The sequence below is a fragment of the Lolium rigidum genome, chromosome 1, assembly GCF_022539505.1.
Source record: "Lolium rigidum isolate FL_2022 chromosome 1, APGP_CSIRO_Lrig_0.1, whole genome shotgun sequence".
NCBI classification, from domain to species: Eukaryota; Viridiplantae; Streptophyta; class Magnoliopsida; order Poales; family Poaceae; genus Lolium; species Lolium rigidum.
Window position 1 is genome coordinate 308,818,775 of NC_061508.1, and position 23,124 is coordinate 308,841,898.

A 23,124-nucleotide genomic window follows, 5' to 3' on the forward strand; every position below is an offset into this window, starting at 1 on the left:
TACAGTTGGCATGAACCACCTACATTATTACTTCATGGACTTATATAGCAAGCCAGAGTGCTCAATCGTAGTCTAGCAACACAGACTTAAACAATCAACAATGTCTCTTCCAAAGGTTCCGACAATGGTGGTGGTGCTCCTACTGGCCAACCTCCTGGCGGTGTCCAGTGCCGATCCTTCTGAGTCATCCGAGTAAGCGTCCGTCTTCAACTCATACATTCTTGTGAACAGGGTTGATAATCTAACAAACTCTCTCTTGTTTTCCTTCACTTCAAGTAGCAGCGACGGCGAGAGCGTGGGGCGGGCGACGTCAACAATAAACGACGCGATCAGTGAGGTCCAGAAGACCGATGACGGCGTGGGGGAGCCGCGGCGGGACATTCCTGAGCGCCCGCCATGTTGCGCTCATCGAAAACTATGACACCATGTGCTGTGCCGTGCTCATCGCGCGGCAGAACGGCGGTGCCTGGCGGAGCAAGGAGGCGGTGAAGCTGCGCTCGATCGGCTTGTTCAGCGAGGAGGAAGTCCTTAACGAGCTTGGCATCATCGCGTGGCCTAACAGCTGCAGTGAGCCAATCACTCTGGACAGGGATTCCCTCTGATTGTTATGTATGTCTGTGGCCACTGAGCCGATCATTGTTCGTTAGCATGCATCTCTCTTTTACTTGAAGCATCTTCAGTAGAGTTTGTAGTTCACTACTCCAATAACTAGAATATCATAGGAGATGAGATGATGAACCTATCACTTTCTTTCAATACGCCCGCGATTATGTCCAGCAAGGTGATCCCCAAATTTATAATCTTTGGCTTGCTGTGTCAGTTTGGTACTACATCATTGGCATCAACTGAATCCTGAATCACGAACTATAGAATGGCGGCTCCAGATTGTTGATATTTGCAGCATGTAGCCAGATATGCTGTATGCTTTAGTCTTTTGTTGCAGAACTACTGCTGTGACTTTTCTTTGAGATATTTGGACAAACAGTGGTACTCCGTACAATGAGAGTTGCCAGACATCACTGTAACATCTACCGTTTACTACTTCTCCAGCAGGTCAAACACCATCTCCTCGATTGGTTTTGATCAGCTTGTCGATTATGCTTTCAAGAGCCAGTGCAATGGCACTGCACCTCTGATCAACGAAGCATGACCTCCCTTCCTCGACTGCCTTGCACAGCTGCTGATCCATCGGCACCTTACCAAGAAAAGGGACTCCAATTTCAATGCACATCTTCTCCGCGCCAACCCTGCTGCTATCAAACACCTCGCTGCACGCGGCAACCGACAAAAGCTCGGGAGTGTCTCCTTGATATAGTTCATCACCAATTCTGTGGCGTCTGTCTCCCCTGCAGCACCTGGCTTCATGAATTCGAGATCTGAAAATGGCTGCCTCAAGCCACTCATGTTCTCCACAACACCCAACACTGGCACGCCAACCTTCTTGCAGAAGTTGATTTCCTTCCTGACGTCAATCAGAGACACTTGCTGTGGATTCGTAACAATTATCGCACCATCAACTCCTGTGGCTTGTAGATACGTACTGGACAATTGAGATGTGCTCATCAGATGTTCCAGGAAGAGCATCCACTACAAGATAGTCAATCTCCTCCCAGTCAACATCCATATGGAACTATTTGATCAATCCATTTTTGCGAGGACCCCTCCATATGAGAGCATCATCAGGGTTAGGCAGCATGAAACCAATCGACATGACACCAAGGTTTGACTCAACATAGATGGGCGACCAGCCAAGATTGTTCTGATGAATATCCTGGCCTTCAAGGCCTAACATTTTTGGGATGCTAAGGCCGCATATATCTATGTCAAGAAGGCCAACCTGAAAGTCCTTTTCAGCTGGGGCAAATGACAGCTGGGCTGGAAAGCGTGCTCTTTCCAACGCCTCCCTTTCCTGACAAAACCAGTATCTTGTGTTTCACAGTAGCCATCCGCTCAGCAATAGCAACCAAGTCTGAAAAAACAATACAGTCAACAGTTAGGCCATCTTTAATTTAAGAAATAGAAGCGACAGTTAAATATTATCTGAGCATGCATTGAACTCCAACGCTAACAATCTGATCAGCGTGGAGCACATGCCAAAATGGGTAGATCAAGAACGAGAACTAAGCTATGGCAATCTTAAGCAAGAGCACATATAATCTATTAGTTACGATCCTTTGATCCAACGCACATGTATCCTGAATAAGGCATGTCTTGTATGTCATAAACATAATCATCTACTAGTTGATAATTACTCTTGACTGAGACACACTGCAACCTTAGTCTGAACATGTCCACTTCATACCCACTCTCTTAGGCTTGAGCAGAAAAATAGATATGAAGAACTGAAGGTAGGCAGAGGAGGATGGAATCATGGAAGAGAATGACTATGACTAGTGACTACTGGGACACACTTTTGAAAAAATTGTAATCAAGATCTACTGGCTCCATATCAATGCAACATATCAAGAACACAAGATACATGCCACGCCAGGGCAAAGCCCAAAACAATGTGGTTCGGAGCGAGGAGGCAGGTTGGACTGATTTTGATAGTTGGCTAGTGTAAAGTGGACGATCTGGATATTTTTTGTGACTACACGCCCGTTGAGGGGGAGTGGACTTGTTCCATATAAAGGTATAAAACATGAAGGCGTATATGCTATGCACACCAAACTTGTCCATCAATCTGGAATTCTCAAACCTCAGCATGTTAGAAAGGCAAATGGTTCATGTGCAATTCTACACTAAAATGTTTTTTATTTAAATATTAAGAACAAGATATATCATTGAATTTGACCTGACATTGAAGCGAAGCATATCACTGTTAACATCTCGCAGTCGACAACAAATTTTCAACATCAAAACTGTGGCTAGTAACTGAAGAAAGTGTACAAATACCAAAGCAGCACGCCTACGTTCAGGTGACACATATCAAATTGTGTAACAACCTCCACTGTAGAAGATAAAACAGATGATGACAATCCCAAGGCGACTAAAATGTTGCTTCTTTGGAGTAAAATATTTGAGACGACAACAAGCAAAGGCTCCCTTCACCAACGAAATACAAGTTCTCAAGTGAAAGATAAGTTCTTTGGCAGTGGCAGAATGTTTCTATGAGACGACAACATAGCATGCGCTCCCAGACCTATACCAGATTGTGGTAATGACATGTCAAAGAAGACTTGTGTCTACTATCAAGGCATCCCACTCCATTGGAGAAAAGGGCACCAATAGCCTAGGAATTGCCCAAAACATGGTGTATGTTCCTAAATGCTACCATTATCTACCGTATTAAATACCCAATCTACTTGGTTATCCTCCTCGATTTGCACTTGAAGTGCTGAGGAATAAGTTATCAACCTTATGCTCCAAAAAGTGCAAAGACGACTTGTCAACGTCATAGAAGAATACCATGTTTCAGTGGCAGCAATTTTCTTCAGAACATAGACATCAGACCACATAATCTCGGAGTTCTTTCCCCAGATAATGGAAAGATCATCCTCCAGGACTCTACATTGTGCGATGCACATAACCAAATACAATCTCAGAGCTAATTTGCCAACAAAGAAAAAAATACTGAATATTCAGTTGCCGTTATCAAGTGTGCCAGAATGCAGAGGATTGATCACTGCTCCCCTGCAAAAAAATTACTAGCAGGAGATGCAATGCTCCAATTCTTTGTGAAAAACTATGTGATTTGACCTGGACTGCAGGGAAAGGAACAAGCAGGTACTGACAGAAACAAGTAGCTCAGAAATTCAGCTCACCACCTCATTGGTTCACGAATTAAGACACGCATAAGATGCTTATATTCTTTTTTTAAACTAAGATGGCTATCTGTAGTGACCTACAGCAGTGAAAAGGAAGCCAGTGTTTGGCTGGAGAACAGAACACAGCAAGCAAAGTTGTAAGAACAGATGCATTGTTCTGAATCAGCACACAGATGGTGTTTCTTTTTGGCTAGATAGTAGACAGGAACCAAGTGGTCCTTAAATGCAAGCTATGGCTTCTTTCGCCAAAGAAATGTATGTTGTCCAGTTACAGATACGTTCTTTGACAATGGGAGAATGTATAGCTAGAATTCCTGGACATGTCAAACAGGGTCTTCGGTCTATTATCAAGCCATCACACTGTAGTGTGGAAAAAGGCACCAATAGTACAGGAATGATCGAAAATATGGCGTCTGTTGCTAAATGGTACCAGTAACTATGTATTAACTAGTCTATCTACTTGGTCATCCTCCTCACTTTTCACTGGAAGTACAGAGGAACAAGTTGACCCTATGCGCCAAAAAGAAACGCCATCTCTGCCCTAGAGATGGGTCGACGGTACGACGGTGGTGGAGACTTCTGGAACATGTGCACGAGGTGCACATTGAGGGTCTGCTGGACCGTAAGTGTGCTCCCAATTTGCTATAGGGTGACTCGGTGATGCACCTGGTACCTAGCTGGTGGGGCGTTGTTTGTGTGTGAGGGCACAAGGCCCTGATGGCATGATCTTCCCATCATTGTCGGGTTTGTAGGTGTTGAGTGGTGGCTTCGGGCTGTTGATGTATATTTTTTCAGACCTTTGTTGAATAAATTATAATAAAGGCCGTATGCATCTTTTTGATGCAGAGGCTGGGGTTCAACCTCCTTTTCGGAAAAAAAACGTGGCATCACACGTTAATCATAAAACCTGTATCACTCAAACCTAGAAATATCAACCAACATCCATTATCACTAAGATCAAAACAAACCATACACACAGGATAGAACAACTATCAAGTATTAACCGATATATCTACTATGACTAGGATCAAAACAAACTATACACAGCAAGCAGAAGAATACTCACATAATGACGGCCAGGAAACAAGATCCTTTCGACTGATACGGGAATAGCTTCAGCTACATCCTTGTTGTAGCTGACTTGACGGCTTTCAAGATTCTACAATAGTGGTAGAATAAAGCAGGTTGCTCACCCTCCAGGCCCCCTATCACCAAGTCAAATCGACCAAATCTACCAATAAATGATGCAATTCTATCATTAGTGAGAGACTTCACATCCGCAATCTCAATTAGCGTGCCAGTTTGTGTCTGATCCCACCAACCCCTCAGAATCCTCCTGTTATCTTCACTTATCTCAACAGATATCACTGTTTTCATGTGGATTCCAAGCCTGTGCAAAGCTACCTCTCCTCCTCCAATACCGGTGAATAAGGATAGCACATTAACACCATTCGGATACATGTCCTTCAACACCGACAAGTGGTAGCCGACAGTATCAACTTGGAAAGAATCACCAAGACACTTGTACCTCTTTCTACTGGCCACTCCTCTCGTATGGTTTCTTGGAAAACCGTGTAAATATTCCATCTCATCTTGCTCTAGAGGGGCAACCTTGTTCTTTCCAACCCAAACAAGGTTCCATTCTCTGCACTGGTCCATTACATACTTCTGAACTGTTAGAGGTGGTGGATTACTTGACCTTACAAGAGCACATTCGATCTTTTTTATCTGTTTTGGACTTGCCACACGGGTCTCAAAGCAATTGAGCTGCTCTCTGTGGTCCCAGGTAGGCCACCACTTCTTATAATGAGGAAAGGCCTCAAATATGGTCTTTGGAGGGAGAGGACGGAGAGGTGACCTTTTCTCAATCGGCAAATTATGGACATAGCCACTTTCCCGAGCAGCAGCACAGAAGAATCTAGAATCCACAAATTCAGGTTCTATGTCATACAGGGATCTGGAAATTTCCTTCCATACATTTTTTGGAGCTCTAGCCATATTTTCATAGTAGAAGTAAGGTGGGCCACTAGCTTGTTTAGGAAGACTTCTTGTCACTGACCGTAGCCTATCAGTAGGTAGGTTGAATCCAACCATCGGATGTGGGAGCCACATTAGTTCACCATGGTTACCATCCAAGGAGGAGCGACTTCCTTGTGCTCCACTTCCATAATGTTTCATTTTTTTCTTGCTCTCCTCCATCAATCTTGCTTTCTTTCTCACTCCAAAGGAATCAAAGCCCCTATCAGTAACCTGCCAAATTATACACAAATTTCCAGTGTCATTACATCAAGTTAAAAGAGGAAATAGTTTTGTTATTCAAATGTGCAGTCAAACCAATAGTTACCTCATATTCAGATTGATTCATATAACTACAATTTCCTGCAGCTTGGGATGCATAGATCGAATCGACTAATACACACACAGAGGCATCCACACCTAGTTAGTTTTAACCAAAATATACAACATAAGGTGTTTTTTCCATGGAAGCATGATCACGAGGTAGCAATTTAAAAAAAAAAAACATACCACATCTGGTAATAGCCCTATTTGCTTCATCTTCAGCAAAACCCATGTTTACTAAGGACTTGATCTTGTTGTCCTTCTCTGACATCTCTTGTGGAAAATCCTGCGCAAAAGCAAAACAAAACCAGAGATTAGAAATGACTAGCTACATCTTACTTCCTTTTTAATGCTAAGTGACTAGTGATACGAAAGAGGGGGAGAGATCACGGAATACACAGAGCAGTAACCAAGACTGATCGAGAATTAAATCGATGACATAATTTAGGAACTCAACTTGTTATTCTCCAGTGCTGTTTGAGCAAATAGAAGACTAAATGTATGCATGAACACAAATGCTCCTCGCCTAGTCGCCTTACACTTGAAATAACTACCTACACTAGCAATAGGAAGCACTTCAGGTTGTGCTGGAATAAACTGAAGGCACATGTCCAAATCTGTAGCTTCATATGATGGTGTTGATGGGTGAGTGTAGCAGTGATTAAGCAAAATGCATACAAGCTGCAACTTATATTCAAATGCGTAAGAATTGAAAGGAATATGAGTGGAACGTAAATAGAACTATTCATTTTATTCATCTCAATCAAAGACAAGCAGGACAATAGCACAATCAGTTATATTCTTTTCCAGTTTGTTTGATTACTCTGTGAGAGGTATAGATTGATGGTATTTAACCTCACTTTCTCAATATATTGCACTCTTACACGATAAAAATTTAACACGATGAGAACTTTATGTAAACAACACAAGTGATCAAACTTCAAAATGCAGTTCTACACTGATGAAAGGCTGGGAGCAAAACAAACAAAGAGATCAAAAGATACGAAAAAGGGTGTTCAAGGTATGCATGGCAAAGATTTCACATGTATCAGCATACATGTGATAAAAGATTTCTCTGGTATGCATCGCAAAACTGAATTTCTTCATATCCTCGATATTGATTGTGAGGCCCTTGAAGAAAAATAAGTAGGTCTCCCTGCTGCCTTGGAAGAAGCACTACAGAGGCCTCTGAGAAGGTGTGTACCTCGGTGTTTTCTTTACTTAGTGGCGGGTGTGAAAAGAAGCTGAGTTTGGCAGGCGAGAGGTGTTTCTTAAAGTTGTGGCTCAATCAATCCCAACATACTCAATGAGCTGTTTTGCTCTTTCCAAAACAACATGTAAACACCTCTCTTCAGCTATGGCTTGCTACTTATGGGGAGGAGATGGTGACAATAGGAAAATGCATTGGCGTAAATGTTCTGAAATTGATCAACCTAAGTATGCTGATGGTATGTGTTCGATATTGCAATGCTTGGCAAGCAAGGTTGGCGGCTTATTACCAACCCAAACTCTCTCTGTGCTAGAGTCCTAAGGGCAAATATTTCACAAATGGGGATCTTCCCACACCTGGAGAGCAATCCTTAAGGGTCGAAAGACTCTGGAGTTTGGACTTACTAGGAGAACTGGGGGTGGACTAATGCTTGGCAAGACAGATGGATCCCTGATGTTGTTGGTGGCAAACCTCCTTTTAAACCAGCTGGGGCAGAAGTAATTCAAATGGCTAAGTTAATCTCTCATGATGGTTCCAAATGGGATGTTGAAGCACTCGATGTAAATTTTGTAGGCCCAGATGTACTTGCTATCAAGAAAAAACCCTTGGGAAAACTAGACAATGATCTATAGGCTTGGGATGCTAATCCGGTACATATAGCTGCAAAATCTGCATCCCTTACTAATCCGGTGTGTGTCTGGCTTGACCAAGTTCCTGAGTTTCTAGCAATGTGTATTCACCTTGACTGTAATTTTGCTGACATTTCGATATAAGCTTCATGTTCTAAAAAAAGGTATGCATGGCAAAGATGTCACAGGCATCAGCATTTATATGAACAAAAAAATTCCAGTTCCTGAACTAATGATAGGGAATCATCTACCTCATGACCAGAATCATCAGAGTTGGGTTCTCTCCCATCAGCATCGTCATCTCCATCCCAGTTTTCAAAATCAAAATCATCATCATCTTCAACACTCTGGGAGATGAGACCAGAAGTAGAGCAATTACCCGCAGCCTCATCTCCAAGTGCCTGCATTTCATATGACCAATTGTAATATGCAATCCTTGCGACCATGGAGCAAAAGAATTATAGGATAAATTAAATAACATAAGCACATATACAAGTACCTTCTAAAAAAAAGTACCTTATATGTGAGAAGTAGCTCAAGCAATGCATTTGAATCACTGTACCCTGAAAGAAAATACTCGGCTGAAACAGAAGTTGTAAATACGTATTACAAATGAAATGAAATTATTACTTTTACTATTACCAATCTGTTTAATGCCCTTCACGACCATCTCTCTTGTGAAACCCATTCCCACATATCCCTCGACTAAAGAATTAGGTGGTGCTTCCCCATTAGCCCGCCCATTAGGATCCTTTAGATAGGCAGATGAACAAATATCACAGTAAGATCATTATAATAACAAGTCATGACTAGCTCTTGTGCTGAAAGATAAAATTTTATGTCAGTTACTACCTGGTGTACCAATGTTGATGGACCAGCAGCATCCATGTTCCTCAAGGCCGGGGCTGATGAGGGTTCAGCGTCACCATCACTTTCCCACTCAAAACTATCATCGCTATCCTGTACCACGAGTTAAGCACGCCTTGGATCAATATTAAAAGAAAATCACCAGCAATAGAATCGTAGAGAAGAAAATTACACAAAGGAAAAAAATTAATTGCACCGTAAGACCAGAACAATTTCATGTTTTGGCTTCCTTTTATTTGTGCTGGGTTTCATATGTAGCCTACCCCAACTTGCTTGGGAAAAAGGCTTTGATGTTGTTGTTGTTTGTAAGACCAGAACAACCACAAGATCTCACAAACTGAAATCAGAACAGCAAGATTCAGTTCTAGAGTCTATGAAGCATTAAATAGAAAGAAGAAAAGTCCATATTTTTTATTGAACAAACCCCCTCCACCCTGGTCACAACAAAACATTAGGCTAATGCGCAATACATTTGTACAGTTAGAAATAGTTTAAGTTATGGTTATAGGAATGCCTAACTAACTGAAAGAACCTTCTGACTCAGGGGGGCTAAAATAGCCAGAAGAGAAGAGTTTGAGTTTCATTAAGGGATGCCTAACTAACTGAAGTATGCTAGCTTTTCTCTGAAATAGTAGAACACATTATGCATAACAGAGCTTTAATGGAGGAAAGCGACCAGGTTCGTAAATCTAAGAAGGTGATCAGGTTAACCAGGTTTGCCACATTGTGTCCACTGGCATAAGACTATCAAAAAGACACTACTGCATTACGGCTGGATGACACCTTGTATCAAATAGATAAAATGGCACTTTGCGGTCAAAATTAACTATTTAAATGCAAGATATGTAGTGCCAATGCAAGATATGTAGTGCCAGTGAAGTAAGAATTTTGGAACATATAGGTGGGCCATAAAACTAAAACCGCATAATTCCTTGTTAAAAGAGTCCCGACCTGTTAAATGCTTATGCCAGATCACAGTGTGTGAGTGTGTTGGTCATGAACAACATACGAAACGGAAGAACATTCGACGGTCGAAATCCCAAAGGAAAAAAAAATCAGCACAGCCTGATTCAACTCTAGGGTCCATAATGCATCAAATAATATCTGGAAAACATATATCAGACTGAACAGACCATTAAAAAAAGATACACATGAGAGTGTCGCCTGGAGTAAGGTTAACCAAAAAAGACACGGGTGCAGTACGACTTGTTGATGCTTTGTACCACATGGACAATTAAAAAAAAACGATACTTTAAGGTCAAAATTAACTGCTCAAATGCACGAGATGTTATCTAGTTTCAGCTGATGCCAGCTAATTCCGGCTAAATGTTATCTAGCAGTCTGTACGCATCTGCATCAGGACTCAGGAGGCCGTAGGAACATGGCCTGGTGGCCATGCGGTTTCTCTGTCCCCATCCGCTGGTACTTCCTAATCTCTGTATTTTGGCCATGTTCTGATGCTAGATTGCATACAGCTGCTGGTCCAGGACACATCGATGAAGTGGGGAAACATGCTTTTTTCGATCAGACAAAACCACAAAACCTGATTGCGCTATGAGAAACAAAGAACGAATCTTTCCGATTGTTCGAGTCAATCAACGGGAACTGAATGCGGCGCTAAAGAACTCTTAGAAAGACTCCTACGAAACACAAGCCTCGCGTAGAGAATTTACGATCTGTTGCGATTCTCTGTCAGTCCTAAAAGAACGGAAGCTCTTGAATCAGGGGGGTGTAAAACTGGGAAGCGGGGGATTGGATAAGTGGAGCACATACCACCATTGTTGATGTATGAAGTTACGCCCCCTCTGGCTCTCTGTCTCTCTCTGACTCCCCCCCTTCAAAGAGCGAGGGGGCGAGAGAGAACGGGGAAGAGCAGAGGCGGTCCAGGCGGCGGCGTAGGAGAGAGCGACGGCGGAGGCGAGCAGGAGAACGCGGCGGCGGAGGGGCGAGCAGGAGACGGCTACGGCGGAGAAGGAGGGGGCGAGTGAAGACAAGCGGCGCGGCGACGGAGTGCGGCCTCGTCTCTGCTTTTGACGATCGAGTCTGCTGCTCCTTGTGTGGCATGCAGTATGCACGAAACGGTTTTTCAGTTTTTCTAACGAGGGAAGAGAGCAGACGACCCAAAACGGGTGCGCTCCCTTCCAATGTAGGGCAGCACACAGGGCTGGTTACACAGATCCTGTGCGCAGCGTACATCTCAATGAGCAAGTAAAAAGGGGAGAAATGGAGAAGTGTGTAGATGCAATAGTGGCTACATTAATAAAGCTGGTGCTTAGAGATGTCAAGCATCAATACTTGACATCTTATTAACATGTTTGGTAGAAAGTAGAAATTGTTGGTTAAACTTGTATCGATTCGTCCATATTTATATACTTGTCACTACAAGGTTCAACTTTAGTTGTTATTTGGCCAACAAAGTGCGGGTTAAGGGTGTCCTAAACATTATGCCATTGGACTTGTACTCGACTAAAGCTTCTGACCGTATTTTACGGTATTTTTTAACGGTTAAAATTAGATCAGTTAAATAAGTATGTTATGTAATCCTAGACAACGAGGAGGTAAAAATAAGTATGTCTATCCATGTTTTGAAACTTTGTTGGGTACTTCTTTTTTTTCTAAACATAAAACAAATAATATTTTTATTATGTTTTCTTGCACTTATTGCCTTATTTTTTATGAGAAGATGTGGGGAGTGAGAGGTGGGATGATTGACCGCCACCAACTCTGATTTAGTACTTCTTTTGTTCGAAATCAATTGGTGTTGGGGTGAATCTAGACAGATTTTAGGCAACACTTTAACATGATCTGCGACAACTAATCGACCAACTCATTTGGTAAAGTTTTTTTTCTTGCAATCAAAGACAAACATTTATTTCATTTTTTATTGCCTTCCCTTTTTGGGGAGATGGAACTCAAATGAGAGGTCGGATTAATGACAGCAACCAACTCTTATTTAACATACTCCCTTTGTTCTAAAATGTAAGACAACACATTATAAATAATATAAATAATGCCAGCTAACTGAAACAATAACCTACAATATAAATAATGCCAGCTAACTGAAACAAGTTAGCTTGAACCCAATTTTAAAATAAAAGGAAGCTTAGATTAGAGTCAAACGTGATTATGTGACAACACATTATAGTGCCAGCTGCCAAATGCAAATTTTGTACATCCAAACGGCAACTCGATCTGTAGATTTTGCAAAAGCTTTTAATATGGTACTCGACATTCTAAAATGAGTAAAGTGCATTATAGGTCCTCGAACTGTTTCCCTAGTCTTACATAGGTTCTCGAACGTCGAAAATCATCATATGGTCCCAGGATGGCAAATTTCAAAGTTCTAGGACCGACATGAGACCGCAGAAATAGTTTTAGGACCTGGAATGCTCTAATATTCCATAATATGATTCTGTTTTACATATAGAAGCCTACAACACAAGTTGTCTACAAATGTAATCAACATAAGTATACACTGTCCCATGAGAATACTAGAGTCCAAATGCATCCAACAGGAATGCATTTATACAGTTTGCACCAAATGTACACATGAAGCATGGCAACATTACACAGATGATCAAATTTTGGAAACAGTTTACTGTACCTTGAGGGATGAATATAATGAAATGAAACAGGCCGGAGTTGATAATTATTGCCTGAGAGAACTGCAGTCGCGTATATCCAAGGATAGATACAGCACTATTCGCCTCTTTCATGCTGATAGAAATATTTAGCGTAATAGCATTATGAACATAACTCGATAAAATAAGGTGCTTGATCACATATAAATATCAATGGCAGAGTTAATAGATTGAAATACTTGTTTAAAAATTAAATTTGAATAGATAGGTATATGAGAACTCATTTCCCTGGATTGTAAAACACGATCAAGGAAAAGAATAGGGAATTACAATAAATATATTTTATTAGCTAATCTTTAATTAAACTCACTATACAGTACCCAAAGAAAAGATCTCCAAAGCCTCCTGTCGGTTTCAACACATACAAACAATGATGGGACTCACAAACTGCTGCTCTTACTTCATGCCTTTTTCTATGGAGATGGAATGGGGCAGTGGCCTAAAAAACAATGATGGAAAACTAGAAATGAAACAGGATAAACTTCTGCTTATTTATGATGTCAAAGGAATTGCTTCAATCAATCATCCATTGCGGCTATAAAGAGCAGGTGATAGGCTGAATATAGCTAAACCTTATGAACATATGCCAATAAATAGTAGTCCCTCCAATCCATAATAAGTGTTGTCGTTTTAGTTCAAATTTGAAACTTCCAATGGATCGGAGGGGATTCTTCCGAGTGGATATACGCAACACGATGAAAATTGATGCTGATAACTTAGACAACAGGTACTCAGAAACAGAATGCAAAGAACCTAGTCATATAAAATCCAGTTTCCCATACTACAAAGTTTCAAACATATCTTGTTTCTCTCCACACTTGTAAACAGATACAAGAAGCTGGGAGTGGTCGCATTCTACTGGTCGCTGATGGTCACTTCCACCTCAACGCCAGGCTCGATGGTGATTGAAGTGATCTGCTTGACAACATCAGGGGAGCTGACAAGGTCAATCACCCTCTTGTGCACCCGCATCTCGAACCGATCCCAGGTGTTAGTACCTGATTACAAAGAAGAGTGAAGTTTGTATTTTCAGTTTGTAATCGCAACTTCACATAATTGCCGTTAGAAATGACTGATTTGTGACAGGCTGTGTATAAGTTTTAAAAAGCTCCATTTTAAAACATCAAATGTATCAAAAGAGAACATATGGAATCATCATAATATGCTTAGCCAAACCACAAGTACAGCAGCTTCATTCTTATCAAATGGGATGTTCAACAACTAATGACAAGAAATCCTATTTGCAGAACAAGGCAATCATCACATCATAGTGGTAACCAATAATGTACAAGTAAATTCCAAATATCCACGAACAAGTCAATTGCAATGGACATAACTAGCAGGCACAAAGTTTTGAAAATACAAAGCATTAGAAAGGCTGATCATCAGTTTTAAAAAGCTCGATTTGTAATACCTCAAAGAAAATCTCAGAAATAATTTGGTTTATCATCATTTGATCAGCCGATCATAGAACTGAAGTATCCAAAAACTAACCAGAACTAACCACACACATCACTAGTCACTAGATACACAAGGACAAAACAGTACAGCGATGGCATGCTAAGCATCAGTTTTAAAAAGCTCGATTTTAGAGACATCCAAGGACCAGGAAGGCCTCAGTGATCTAAAAGTTTCACATCATTTGCTCAGCACATCATCATTACAACAACTCACAGTCATATGGCTGGAAGCTGTCATCCATCCATTTGCTGAAATGTTGGCCTATTTTCCTATTATTTTCAATCCCAAGGAACAAATTTACCACCCAGACAAGAAAACATATGAATAAAATCTCAAGTTATAGGAACACTTTATCCAGGTCCAAGCAAGTTTCCAGTCAGTAAGTTACCGATCTCTATTTTATCATCATTAATGCAAACTTCAACTCTGCATCTTCTCCTGTGCATGGCAAAGAGAAAACTTTGCCAAAGGCACAGATAAAATGATATAGAGGAGCACATCATAATATGATTTGGCTAACTTTCATCATTCCAGATGGTAAAAAGCTTTCAAAAAAAGGAAATAACAGAAATGAAACATGACTGCAACAATATAAAAAAGGCAATGACCTTTAAATAACAATTTATTGTGACGATTAGCATGCACCACATTATCATGAAACTTAACATCCCGATTTTTACAGGAGCAGATGCAAAGAACAATCCAAAGTGCGTTAAATGCCTTCTGACGCCTCATTCAACCAAATATATGTGTCGGCACAAACATAAACATTTAAGAGGAAGTACTTCCGAGACTATCTCCCCGCTAAGCATCGAGCTCATACAAAAGGAAGTATCGACTGTGTTTGATCAGTAAAGATATACGTTTACTTAAGAAGTTCAATGGCCAGCACTTCAACGGTGTAATTTTCCTTGGCTATAACAGTGTAACCCATTATTTTCTATATATACTGCTGGGTTTACGTTTGTAAATGGAAATCAAACAGCGCGAGCGACGAGAGAACTAGAGGCATCACCTTCTCCACAGGGGGACTTCCTGGTGGTGATGTTGAGCACCTTGGTGGGCATCCTGACGGGGCCCTTGACCTTGAGGCTCTTGTCCTTGGCTCCCTTCACCAGATCGGCGCAAACTGTCGCGACAAAAGAACAAGCATCAGATCAGAAATTAGAAGAGGACGAAGAGTCGATGGCGGAGAGCGGACGAAGGTGTCTTACCCTTCTCGAGGTTCTTGACGCTCTTGGAGGAGAGCGTGATGCGGATCCTGTGCTGCACCTCCTGCGTCCCCTGGAAGCCCTCCTTGCCGGCCTTCATCGGCGGGGCGTACGCGAGCTCGGTCGCCATGGCTGCTGGTGGCGGAGAGGAGGAGGCGGACGGAGTTGGGGCGTCGCGAGGGAGAGGGGGCGGCGGCGGCGCTGGGAGCTGGGAGCTGGGAGGGAAAATGAAAGAAGCGGCGCCGGGATTAGGGTTATGTATAGGGGTTGGGCTGAGTCGCTCTGACTAATAAGGCCCAAATTCTGAGTCGCTGAGTTGGGCCGAGTTGGCGTGATCGTCTTTACCCACGGGTGAAACGGGCAAATGCTATACACCGATCAGGTCGACGCGTACTGCGCACGGTACGGGGCAGCCCAGTTCAGGTGGTGGTGTTTTTTTTGAATCGTTTTGTCTGTTCTGTTTTTTCTTTTCTTTTTTTCTTTTCTTTTTCTTTAATAGAAATTGATAAAATCTTAAAAATATTTGAATTTTAAAATTGTTCAAATCTAAAAAATGTTCGAATTTGAAAATAAAACAAATCTGAAAATGTTCAGATTTAAAAGTGTTCAAATCTGAAAAATGTTCAAATTTGAAAATCGTTCAAATCTGAAAAAATTGCAGATTTTTCTAAAAATGATTTATTTCTTTCAAAATGTTCAAATCTGAAAATATTCAAACTTGAAATTTGTTCAAATCTAAAAAATGATCAAATCTAAAAATTGTTCAAATCTGAAAAAATGTTCACATTTAAAAAAATGATTTCTTTTTAAAAAATGTTCAATTTTGAAAAATATTTAATTATGAAAAATGTTCATATTTTCCAAAAAAAACAGAAAAAAGAAAAGAAAAAGAAAAAACGTCTTACCTGATGTTGGGTCGTGGCCAGTTAGTAACCTAGGGCGCACGGGGTGTGCGGCAACCGCATCAACGCCGACCAACTCGGTGGATTAGTGGATAGCACGTGAAACGCGTCTTTCTCAATGCCTTGAATGCTTACGAATGCCTTCATACAATCAGAAGACAACATGAAAAAAGACCTTACTTGCCTAAATATTGATATGATGAAAAGCGTACGAGCATGTGGAATAGGATTATCTACATGGCCATAGGAAGTTGTGTTTCGCACCTCAGTGGATTGAAATGGTCACGAGAAGCGTCATGAATGTTCGTTATGCGGTCTGGGTTGATGGGGAGCTCACTTTGTCGATTGTCCCATCGAGGGGAATATGACATGAGATTCAATCAGTCCTTATCTCTTCCTACTTTGCAACGAAGGTTTGTCAAGTTTGTTGCATATACGGTTCAAATCGGTGGGAGGTGACCAAATTTCTCCCCCGTCTTTTCGGAGATGCGCACGTAATCCCGCCATCACCGAGCTTACACAGGTGGGGCGCAGGTTTTCCCTTTTCGCCCGATAAGAGCTTGGCTCACTGGAAACGATGGAATCAGCATGTAAGGGGGAAATGTGCTTTAAGAAGCGCACGGGCTGAGATTTTGATACGGGCCGGGTAACTAATTGGCCGTTTGTTGACCCGCAGGATACGAGAAACGGGGTCGGAGCAACCAATCTAGTGTACACGAGCCCCACCGGCCATATCCTCTACAATGGATCCTTCATGCGAAAACCTCTTTTTACAGGCACCAGTACCTACATCAGTGACATCAACGGTGACATCAGCCATGTGATGACCCAATTTTCTCACAAAATTGTGAAACAAGACTGAAACATAATTAAAACGTGTGAAATATACCACAATGACGTCACCATGTACCAGTCCAGTTTCATAAAATTTCACTTATATTTTAGTTATTAGTTTTATATTACAAATGTCAAAATGCTCACTCGTAGTAACTGAACTTTTTTTTAGGTAAAAGTAGTAACTGGACTTAGAGCATCTCCATCGGCGAGCCCCATAGCGGCCCGATAGTAATTTGTTGGTCGGGAGCGAAAATGGGTTCACACCGACATGCCCCAAATAGCGCCGACGCTTTCCCGAGCCCAATAGAAGCGTCGGCAACCCCGTGTCGGCCCCTTGGCCAAGGGTGTGAACCGGGCGCGCCGCGCCTCGCGAGGTGGAAAATTTTGGGCGTGGGAGCCGCCTATCAGCCACACATCCCAAAAGTCGACGCCAGCGCGGAGTAGCGGGGCTGACACGTCAGCGGCACATTCAGTTTTAACCTAACCATCGCCTACCTCGTGACGGGAGTTATTAGCACGCAGCGACGATGCAGTTTCCGCAGACGCGCAGCGAACCGTCCCGTCGCGCCTAGCTCTCCGTGCCGGCGTTAATGAGCGCCACCGCTCCCCCGCCTTCCTCCGGCCTATAAAAAGGGCGCTATCGCATCGTCCCTCCCACACAAACCCTAGCACCTCTCTCCCCAATCCTAGTCGGCGCCATCTAAAGAGACGATGCCATGTCTGGTCGAGGCCAAGGTCGCGGTCGTGGTCGTGGCCGCGGCAGAGCTGCACGCTCGTCGTCGCCTGCGACGCCATAGTCTTCATCGTCGGACCTGCAGGAGGTGGAGCGGCAAGTGTTGTTCGAGTTCGTCGTTGTCCTCAAGTGAGGCTTCCGGACAAGTTCGAGTTCGTCGTTGTCCTCAAGTGAGGCTTCCGGACAAGTTCGCCGACTTCATCGCCTGCTGCTGCCGGTGGATTGTGGACGTGATCCGCGACGCGCGCGGCAAGATATACCTCCATATCGGCTGGGAGAAGTTCGCACGCTACCACCACCACCTCAAAGCCGGCTTCGTGCTCACGTTGTCCTACCTTGGCGAGGCTGACATGAGCGTCAAGGTGTTCGACGAGACGCGCTGCCGCTGGCACTACCACGGCGACAACGCCAAGGAGGACGACGACTGAGTGTTATTTCTTCGCAGCGAAAATAGACACGCATGGTTTTGGATGTTCTTTCTCGAAAGAACCAACAGGGGTACCGTCACCAGCTGGATTTTCCAGTTTAGGTGACTGGGTGTGCCTGAGAGTGTTCTTTCTTGGCAGCGAAGACACGGAATCTACGATGCCAACACTAGTTAGGTTTCGATATTTTGCAATGTTTTATATTTGTGTCAACCATGTTCCAAATTATATCTTCATATAAACTATGTTCCCAATTATGTATTAGTTTGTGTGATGTTTTTTCTCTTTATTCAAATTTCTATGCTTTTATTTGAGATTTTAATTCAAATCATCTATTGGGACAGTCGGTTTGGGGTCGCCGGTGTGAGAACAACATCCAAAAAATAGAGAATGCAGTACCGACGGCCCATACAGAGTGCCAGGCTGCCAGCGCCTCTACCAGCGACTATTTGAGGGACGTATGTGGAAATGATCTTAAAGCAACAACGGACGATGGATATAATTCCGGCACCTAAAGCGCCTGTAAAATCGCCGCTCTTCATGTCCATGTACTCGCCGTGCCGGGGCCGTTTTCGCGTCCGGCCTGCTCCGCGCTATCCACTATTCCACGTCCTGCAGCTCCACCGGAAGGTCTTGGCCCGGGTGTCAAGATCGTTGAGCCGTCCATCTATCTGTGTGACGCCGTGGCCCGTGGCCCGTGGCCGAGGTCCTCAAGCCGGACCCGTATCTGGCCTCGTTCGTCGCAGCGTAGTGCATCAAGGATGACTGGGAGGGCCATACCTAGACGTAGCCGTTCGTAGACGTTGCCGTTGCGATGTCATACGTAGACATAGCGGTTGCGAGGCCATACGCAGACGTCGCTGTTGTGGTGCTGTACGTAGACATAGCCGCTGCGATGTGTTCACATTGAAAGCTTTTTAAATTCTGAACGTCTCAATTCCATACGTGTCCTTGCACCCTGCCACTTCGTCAGCCTCCTCTGCGGCTGTAGTGTACTTGGCGATCGCATGGGTCAACAAACTTCTCAATAAGAAGCAATTACTAATATAATGTACTTAGTGTGAAATTGTATGCTCTAGCTAGTTTAACTAAAAGATCAATGTGATGGAGAAGGATTAGGCAATTGTATTTAACACATCTTCTCAAGTCTAGGCCGCTAAGCCGTTTTCTTTATTATCTCCCATGGGCCTTAGCAGTGTATCCTTGGATTTTTTTTTGAAAGGCCGCAAATACTATTTTAAATACTGTGTTGGATTGGATTTAAACCTAGGACCTTGTTGCCCAGATACCATGTGGAATTACATGTGCTCTAGCCAGTTTAACCAAAAGACCGATCTGATGAAGGAGGACTAGACAATTATATTCAACACTTAGCTGTGTGACCGTCCATACATGTTGTACTAGATCATCCGACGGTGGCGGATGATGCGGTGGATCACTACCACCATGGGACTGACCTAATATTATCCTATCATTTTCTTATATTTTGGGAATGCACTTGTACAAGTTTTCCAAAAACAAGTTGTAGTAAAAACTTATATCTTTAAAGTGAAAACTTGTAACAGACTTATAAGGTGTCAGCTGTCAAACCAACCAACCCATACAACAAGACGGAAACACAAATCAGCTGCTAGTAACATAAAAAGATGCCTAGAATTGGCCGCCGAGTTCATACAAATCTGTGGGTTCTGCAAAAGTCGACTATCAAATAGCATGAACTTATACTTCTAAAAAATAAGAAGAAAAATGCTACTTGCACGGAAAAGGGCATGCACGATAAGCAGATCTCCAACTTTCTTTTTTAAACATAAGGCCATAGGCCCGGCTTTATAGATAAAGCCACAACGGCAAGCATAAGTTCGATACAACCAGCAACATCAACTGGTGCCTAGCACCCACGCACACACTAGAAAAGTAGCTCATACATCCGCCCCTTGGGCACACCACAGAAGAAAACCCAAGTGAGAGAGCCGCAGAATCGGCCGTCAAGTGGCCTCCCTCCTCGTCCTCGCGTGTAGTCGCCTAAGCTCGCCCAGCGCCGCGTCCAGAAGTTCCCTGTCCCGCTGTCTGACCAGCACCCTCCAGCTCTGCATATGGATAGACATGGTGAAGAGCACATCAGCAGGATGTCCGATCACCTTCCCTCAATCGCTAGCTTGTTACGTGCGTTCCAGAGCGTCCAGCCTAAGGCTGCGAAAGCAAACCAAGCTAGCCTACGGAGAGGTCCGGAAAGACCTTGGACTATGGCGATGAAGTCGCCGACCCCGGTCGGATTCCAAGTACATGGAAGGAGTTCCCTCACCCCCGCCCACATAAACCTTGCAAGATGGCACTTGAAGAAGATGTGATCGCAATCCTCCAAAGACGCCACACATTGCGCAGCCTTCCGTCGATGGCCCTCGCCTCTTAGCAACCTCGCTCTCGCCGACGGTAGCTTCCCCCCGATCAATTGCCATAGGAAGACTCCGATCTTGGGCGGGACCCTTGTGCGCCGGACTTCCTTGAAGTACGTGACTGCCGCCCCTTGTGACGGCCCGCAGTACATAGAGTGTGTGGAGTAGACCCCCAAAGGATCCGAGTGCCCAAATCACTCGGTCCTCCCCTCGTCGAAGGGGTGCGGATCAAAGATTCCGCAGAGGTTCTCCCATTCAACCATCTCGTCCGTACCGAAAGCTCTCCGGAACCTGATGCGCCATCCCCCCTCCGATCTCACCCCTGCTACCGTGGCAAAGTGGTTGTCACAGCACGCGAAGAGTCGAGGGAATAGCCGGTGGAGGGGTCCCCGCCCCGTCCACCAATCCAACCAGAAGTAGGTTCGTCTCCCATCATGAACCCGGTGCCGTGCCCCAAGCTTGAAATACCATTTCACCTTTTGGATCGCATTCCACACTTGGGACCCTCTGGTTGGAACCGCTGGGGAAAACAAGTCATTGTCGCCTAAGTATTTAGCCCTCAGGAGGTCAGCCCATAAGCCATCCTGTCGCTGGTATAATTTCCAGATCCATTTGAGCATAAAGGCAATGTTCATGGATTTTGTATTGAGGATCCCCAGACCTCCATACGCCTTAGGCTTGCACACAGTAGCCCAATCCACCATGTGGTATTTGCGCTTGTTTCCCACCCCTTCCCAGAAGAATCGGGCTCTCGCAGTATTGATCTCCAACTTTCTCATACTTCTTCCTCCGGAAGATCTAACACTCACTCTCACCCAACCAACTATCAAGTCTCAACTCCCTTTATTCTGCAAAAGGAAGAACGAACCATGGGTCAAAACCGGCAGGAGTTTCTCCGGTATTGTAAAGTCACATTTTTATTTTCGTCAACATAAATTGCTTCCTAGTCCTAGGTTAGCTTTTCAGAAAGACAAAAAGAAGAGAGAGAAAAAGAGTGGGAGAGAGAGAGAGAGAGTTGCATCCATCCAACAACTACTATAAGTAGAGCTCTCTATCAGCTACGTAGCATGCATCGATCCAAATTCCAAACCCAAGCGACTAAGCACAATTATCAACACCCGACCGACCGCCACCGCCACACACCATGATGAGCATGAAGAAGGAGGCGTCCTCGCTGTCCGAGCTCGGCTTCGACGTGAACTTCGGCGCCGGCTTCTTCCGCCAGGTGCCATCATCCGTCTACGACAATGGAGAAGGGACCCAGCGCCAGCGGCGACCCACCAAGGTCTCGGTCATCGGCGCGGGAGACGTGGGCATGGCCATCGCGCAGACGATCCTCACGCAGGGCCTCGCCGACGAGATCGCCCTCGTGGACGCCGACGCCGCCAGGGTCCGCGGCGAGATGTTGGACCTGCAGCACGCCGCGGCATTCCTCCCGCGCGTCCGCATCGTCGCCGGCACCGACGTCCTCGCGCTCACCAGAGGCTCCGACCTGGCCATCGTCACGCTGCCCGGGGCGCGCCCAGTGGGCCACCGTGGCGTGGAGCTGCTGCGGAAGAACGTGGCCGTGCTGCGGGAGATCGTGCCGGCGGTGGCGGAGGGGTCCCCGGAGTCGCTGCTGCTGGTCGTGTCGAACCCCGTGGACGTGCTCGCATACGCGGCGTGGAAGCTGTCGGGGTTCCCGGCGAGCCGCGTGATCGGCTCCGGCACCAACCTTGACTCCTCCAGGCTTCGGCGCCTCCTCGCCGACCACCTCGGCGTGGGCGCGCAGGACGTGCATGCGTACATGGTCGGCGAGCACGGTGGCAGCGCGGTGGCGCTGTGGTCGAGCATCAGCGTCGGCGGCATGCCGGTGCTGACCTACCTCCAGAAGACCCACGCGTCGTCTTCTTCGTCCTTCGACGGGGAGGCCCTGGAGGGGATCCGGCGGGCCGTGGTGGGCGGCGCACGCGAGGTGATCGGGCTGAAGGGGTATGCGTCGTGGGCCATTGGCTACTCGGTGGCCAGCCTTGCCCGGTCGCTCCTCCGTGACCAGCGGCGCGTCCACCCGGTCTCTGTGCTCGCTAAGGGCTTCATCCCCGGCGACGATCACCAGGTCTTCCTCAGCCTCCCAGCAAGGCTCGGCAGGGGCGGCGTGCTTGGGGTCGCGGCGGAGCTGGAGCTCACCGCCGACGAAGAAAGCACGCTCCGTCGGTCGGCGGAGACGCTCTGGGAACATTGTCAGGCGCTCGGGATATAGCAAAGATGTAACGCACACATGAATCATGAAGCTTCAATTCCAAGACTGAATAAAGAAGATTGTCGAGATACAAATTACAAATACAGTACATTGTTGTGCTGATAATTGTGCCTCCACGGTTAGGTTCTAGACCTGAAGCTATTCTTCAGGATCTAGACCGCAATAGACATGTTACATGTAACTCATCAAGCTCAACAAAGTTCCTATTTTACCGGTAAAAAATATACTGTATATCTTTCTATTAGAGGAGAATGTCGCTTTTTATTGGAGCAGAAGTAGTACATGTTTTTTTGTAAAATATCCTTGCATCTATTAATAATCATCAACCAGAGAAGCACCCGAAAAGAGCTCTAAAAGTATAATAATTACAAATAGATTCTTGCATCACCTACAGAACACCACAAGCACTAGAGCGAGCCAAAGTCACACCACCGTCCTCACACCGTCCTCACTAGAGCAAAGCAAAGCT

The 23,124-nt window shown here is 44.6% G+C and overlaps 3 protein-coding genes, 2 non-coding genes and 2 pseudogenes across 5 annotated transcripts; 1 reads left to right on the top strand and 6 right to left on the bottom strand.

Annotated features, from left to right (window-relative positions):
- Nucleotides 1-378: 378 nt before the first annotated feature.
- On the bottom strand, nucleotides 379-2,208 carry LOC124661317 (annotated as a pseudogene).
- On the bottom strand, nucleotides 1,856-10,677 carry LOC124697572 (DNA (cytosine-5)-methyltransferase DRM2-like). The gene is made up of 9 exons (XM_047230146.1): nucleotides 10,587-10,677; nucleotides 8,799-8,906; nucleotides 8,589-8,697; nucleotides 8,463-8,509; nucleotides 8,198-8,347; nucleotides 6,294-6,393; nucleotides 6,112-6,203; nucleotides 4,834-6,017; nucleotides 1,856-1,969 (listed from the first exon to the last, which is right to left on the bottom strand). The coding sequence occupies exons 1-8, from the start codon at nucleotides 10,590-10,592 to the stop codon at nucleotides 4,887-4,889; spliced, it is 1,743 nt and encodes a 580-aa protein (XP_047086102.1). The 5' UTR covers nucleotides 10,593-10,677; the 3' UTR covers nucleotides 1,856-1,969; nucleotides 4,834-4,886.
- Nucleotides 10,678-13,147: 2,470 nt separating this feature from the next.
- On the bottom strand, nucleotides 13,148-15,305 carry LOC124684113 (40S ribosomal protein S20). The gene is made up of 3 exons (XM_047218507.1): nucleotides 15,130-15,305; nucleotides 14,931-15,044; nucleotides 13,148-13,452 (listed from the first exon to the last, which is right to left on the bottom strand). Exons 1-3 carry the CDS (start codon nucleotides 15,254-15,256, stop codon nucleotides 13,310-13,312), a joined length of 384 nt encoding a protein of 127 aa, XP_047074463.1. The 5' UTR covers nucleotides 15,257-15,305; the 3' UTR covers nucleotides 13,148-13,309.
- Nucleotides 13,835-13,912, bottom strand: LOC124685478. Its single transcript, XR_006997471.1, has one exon. It is a non-coding gene; the product is annotated as a small nucleolar RNA SNORD36 (small nucleolar RNA).
- Nucleotides 14,016-14,102, bottom strand: LOC124685490 (annotated as a pseudogene).
- Nucleotides 14,287-14,449, bottom strand: LOC124685560. Its single transcript, XR_006997545.1, has one exon. It is a non-coding gene; the product is annotated as a small nucleolar RNA snoR127 (small nucleolar RNA).
- A 6,255-nt stretch (nucleotides 15,306-21,560) lies between the features above and the next one.
- On the top strand, nucleotides 21,561-22,655 carry LOC124684114 (L-lactate dehydrogenase B-like). Its single transcript, XM_047218508.1, has one exon. The coding sequence runs from the start codon at nucleotides 21,561-21,563 to the stop codon at nucleotides 22,653-22,655; it is 1,095 nt and encodes a 364-aa protein (XP_047074464.1).
- Nucleotides 22,656-23,124: the final 469 nt, after the last annotated feature.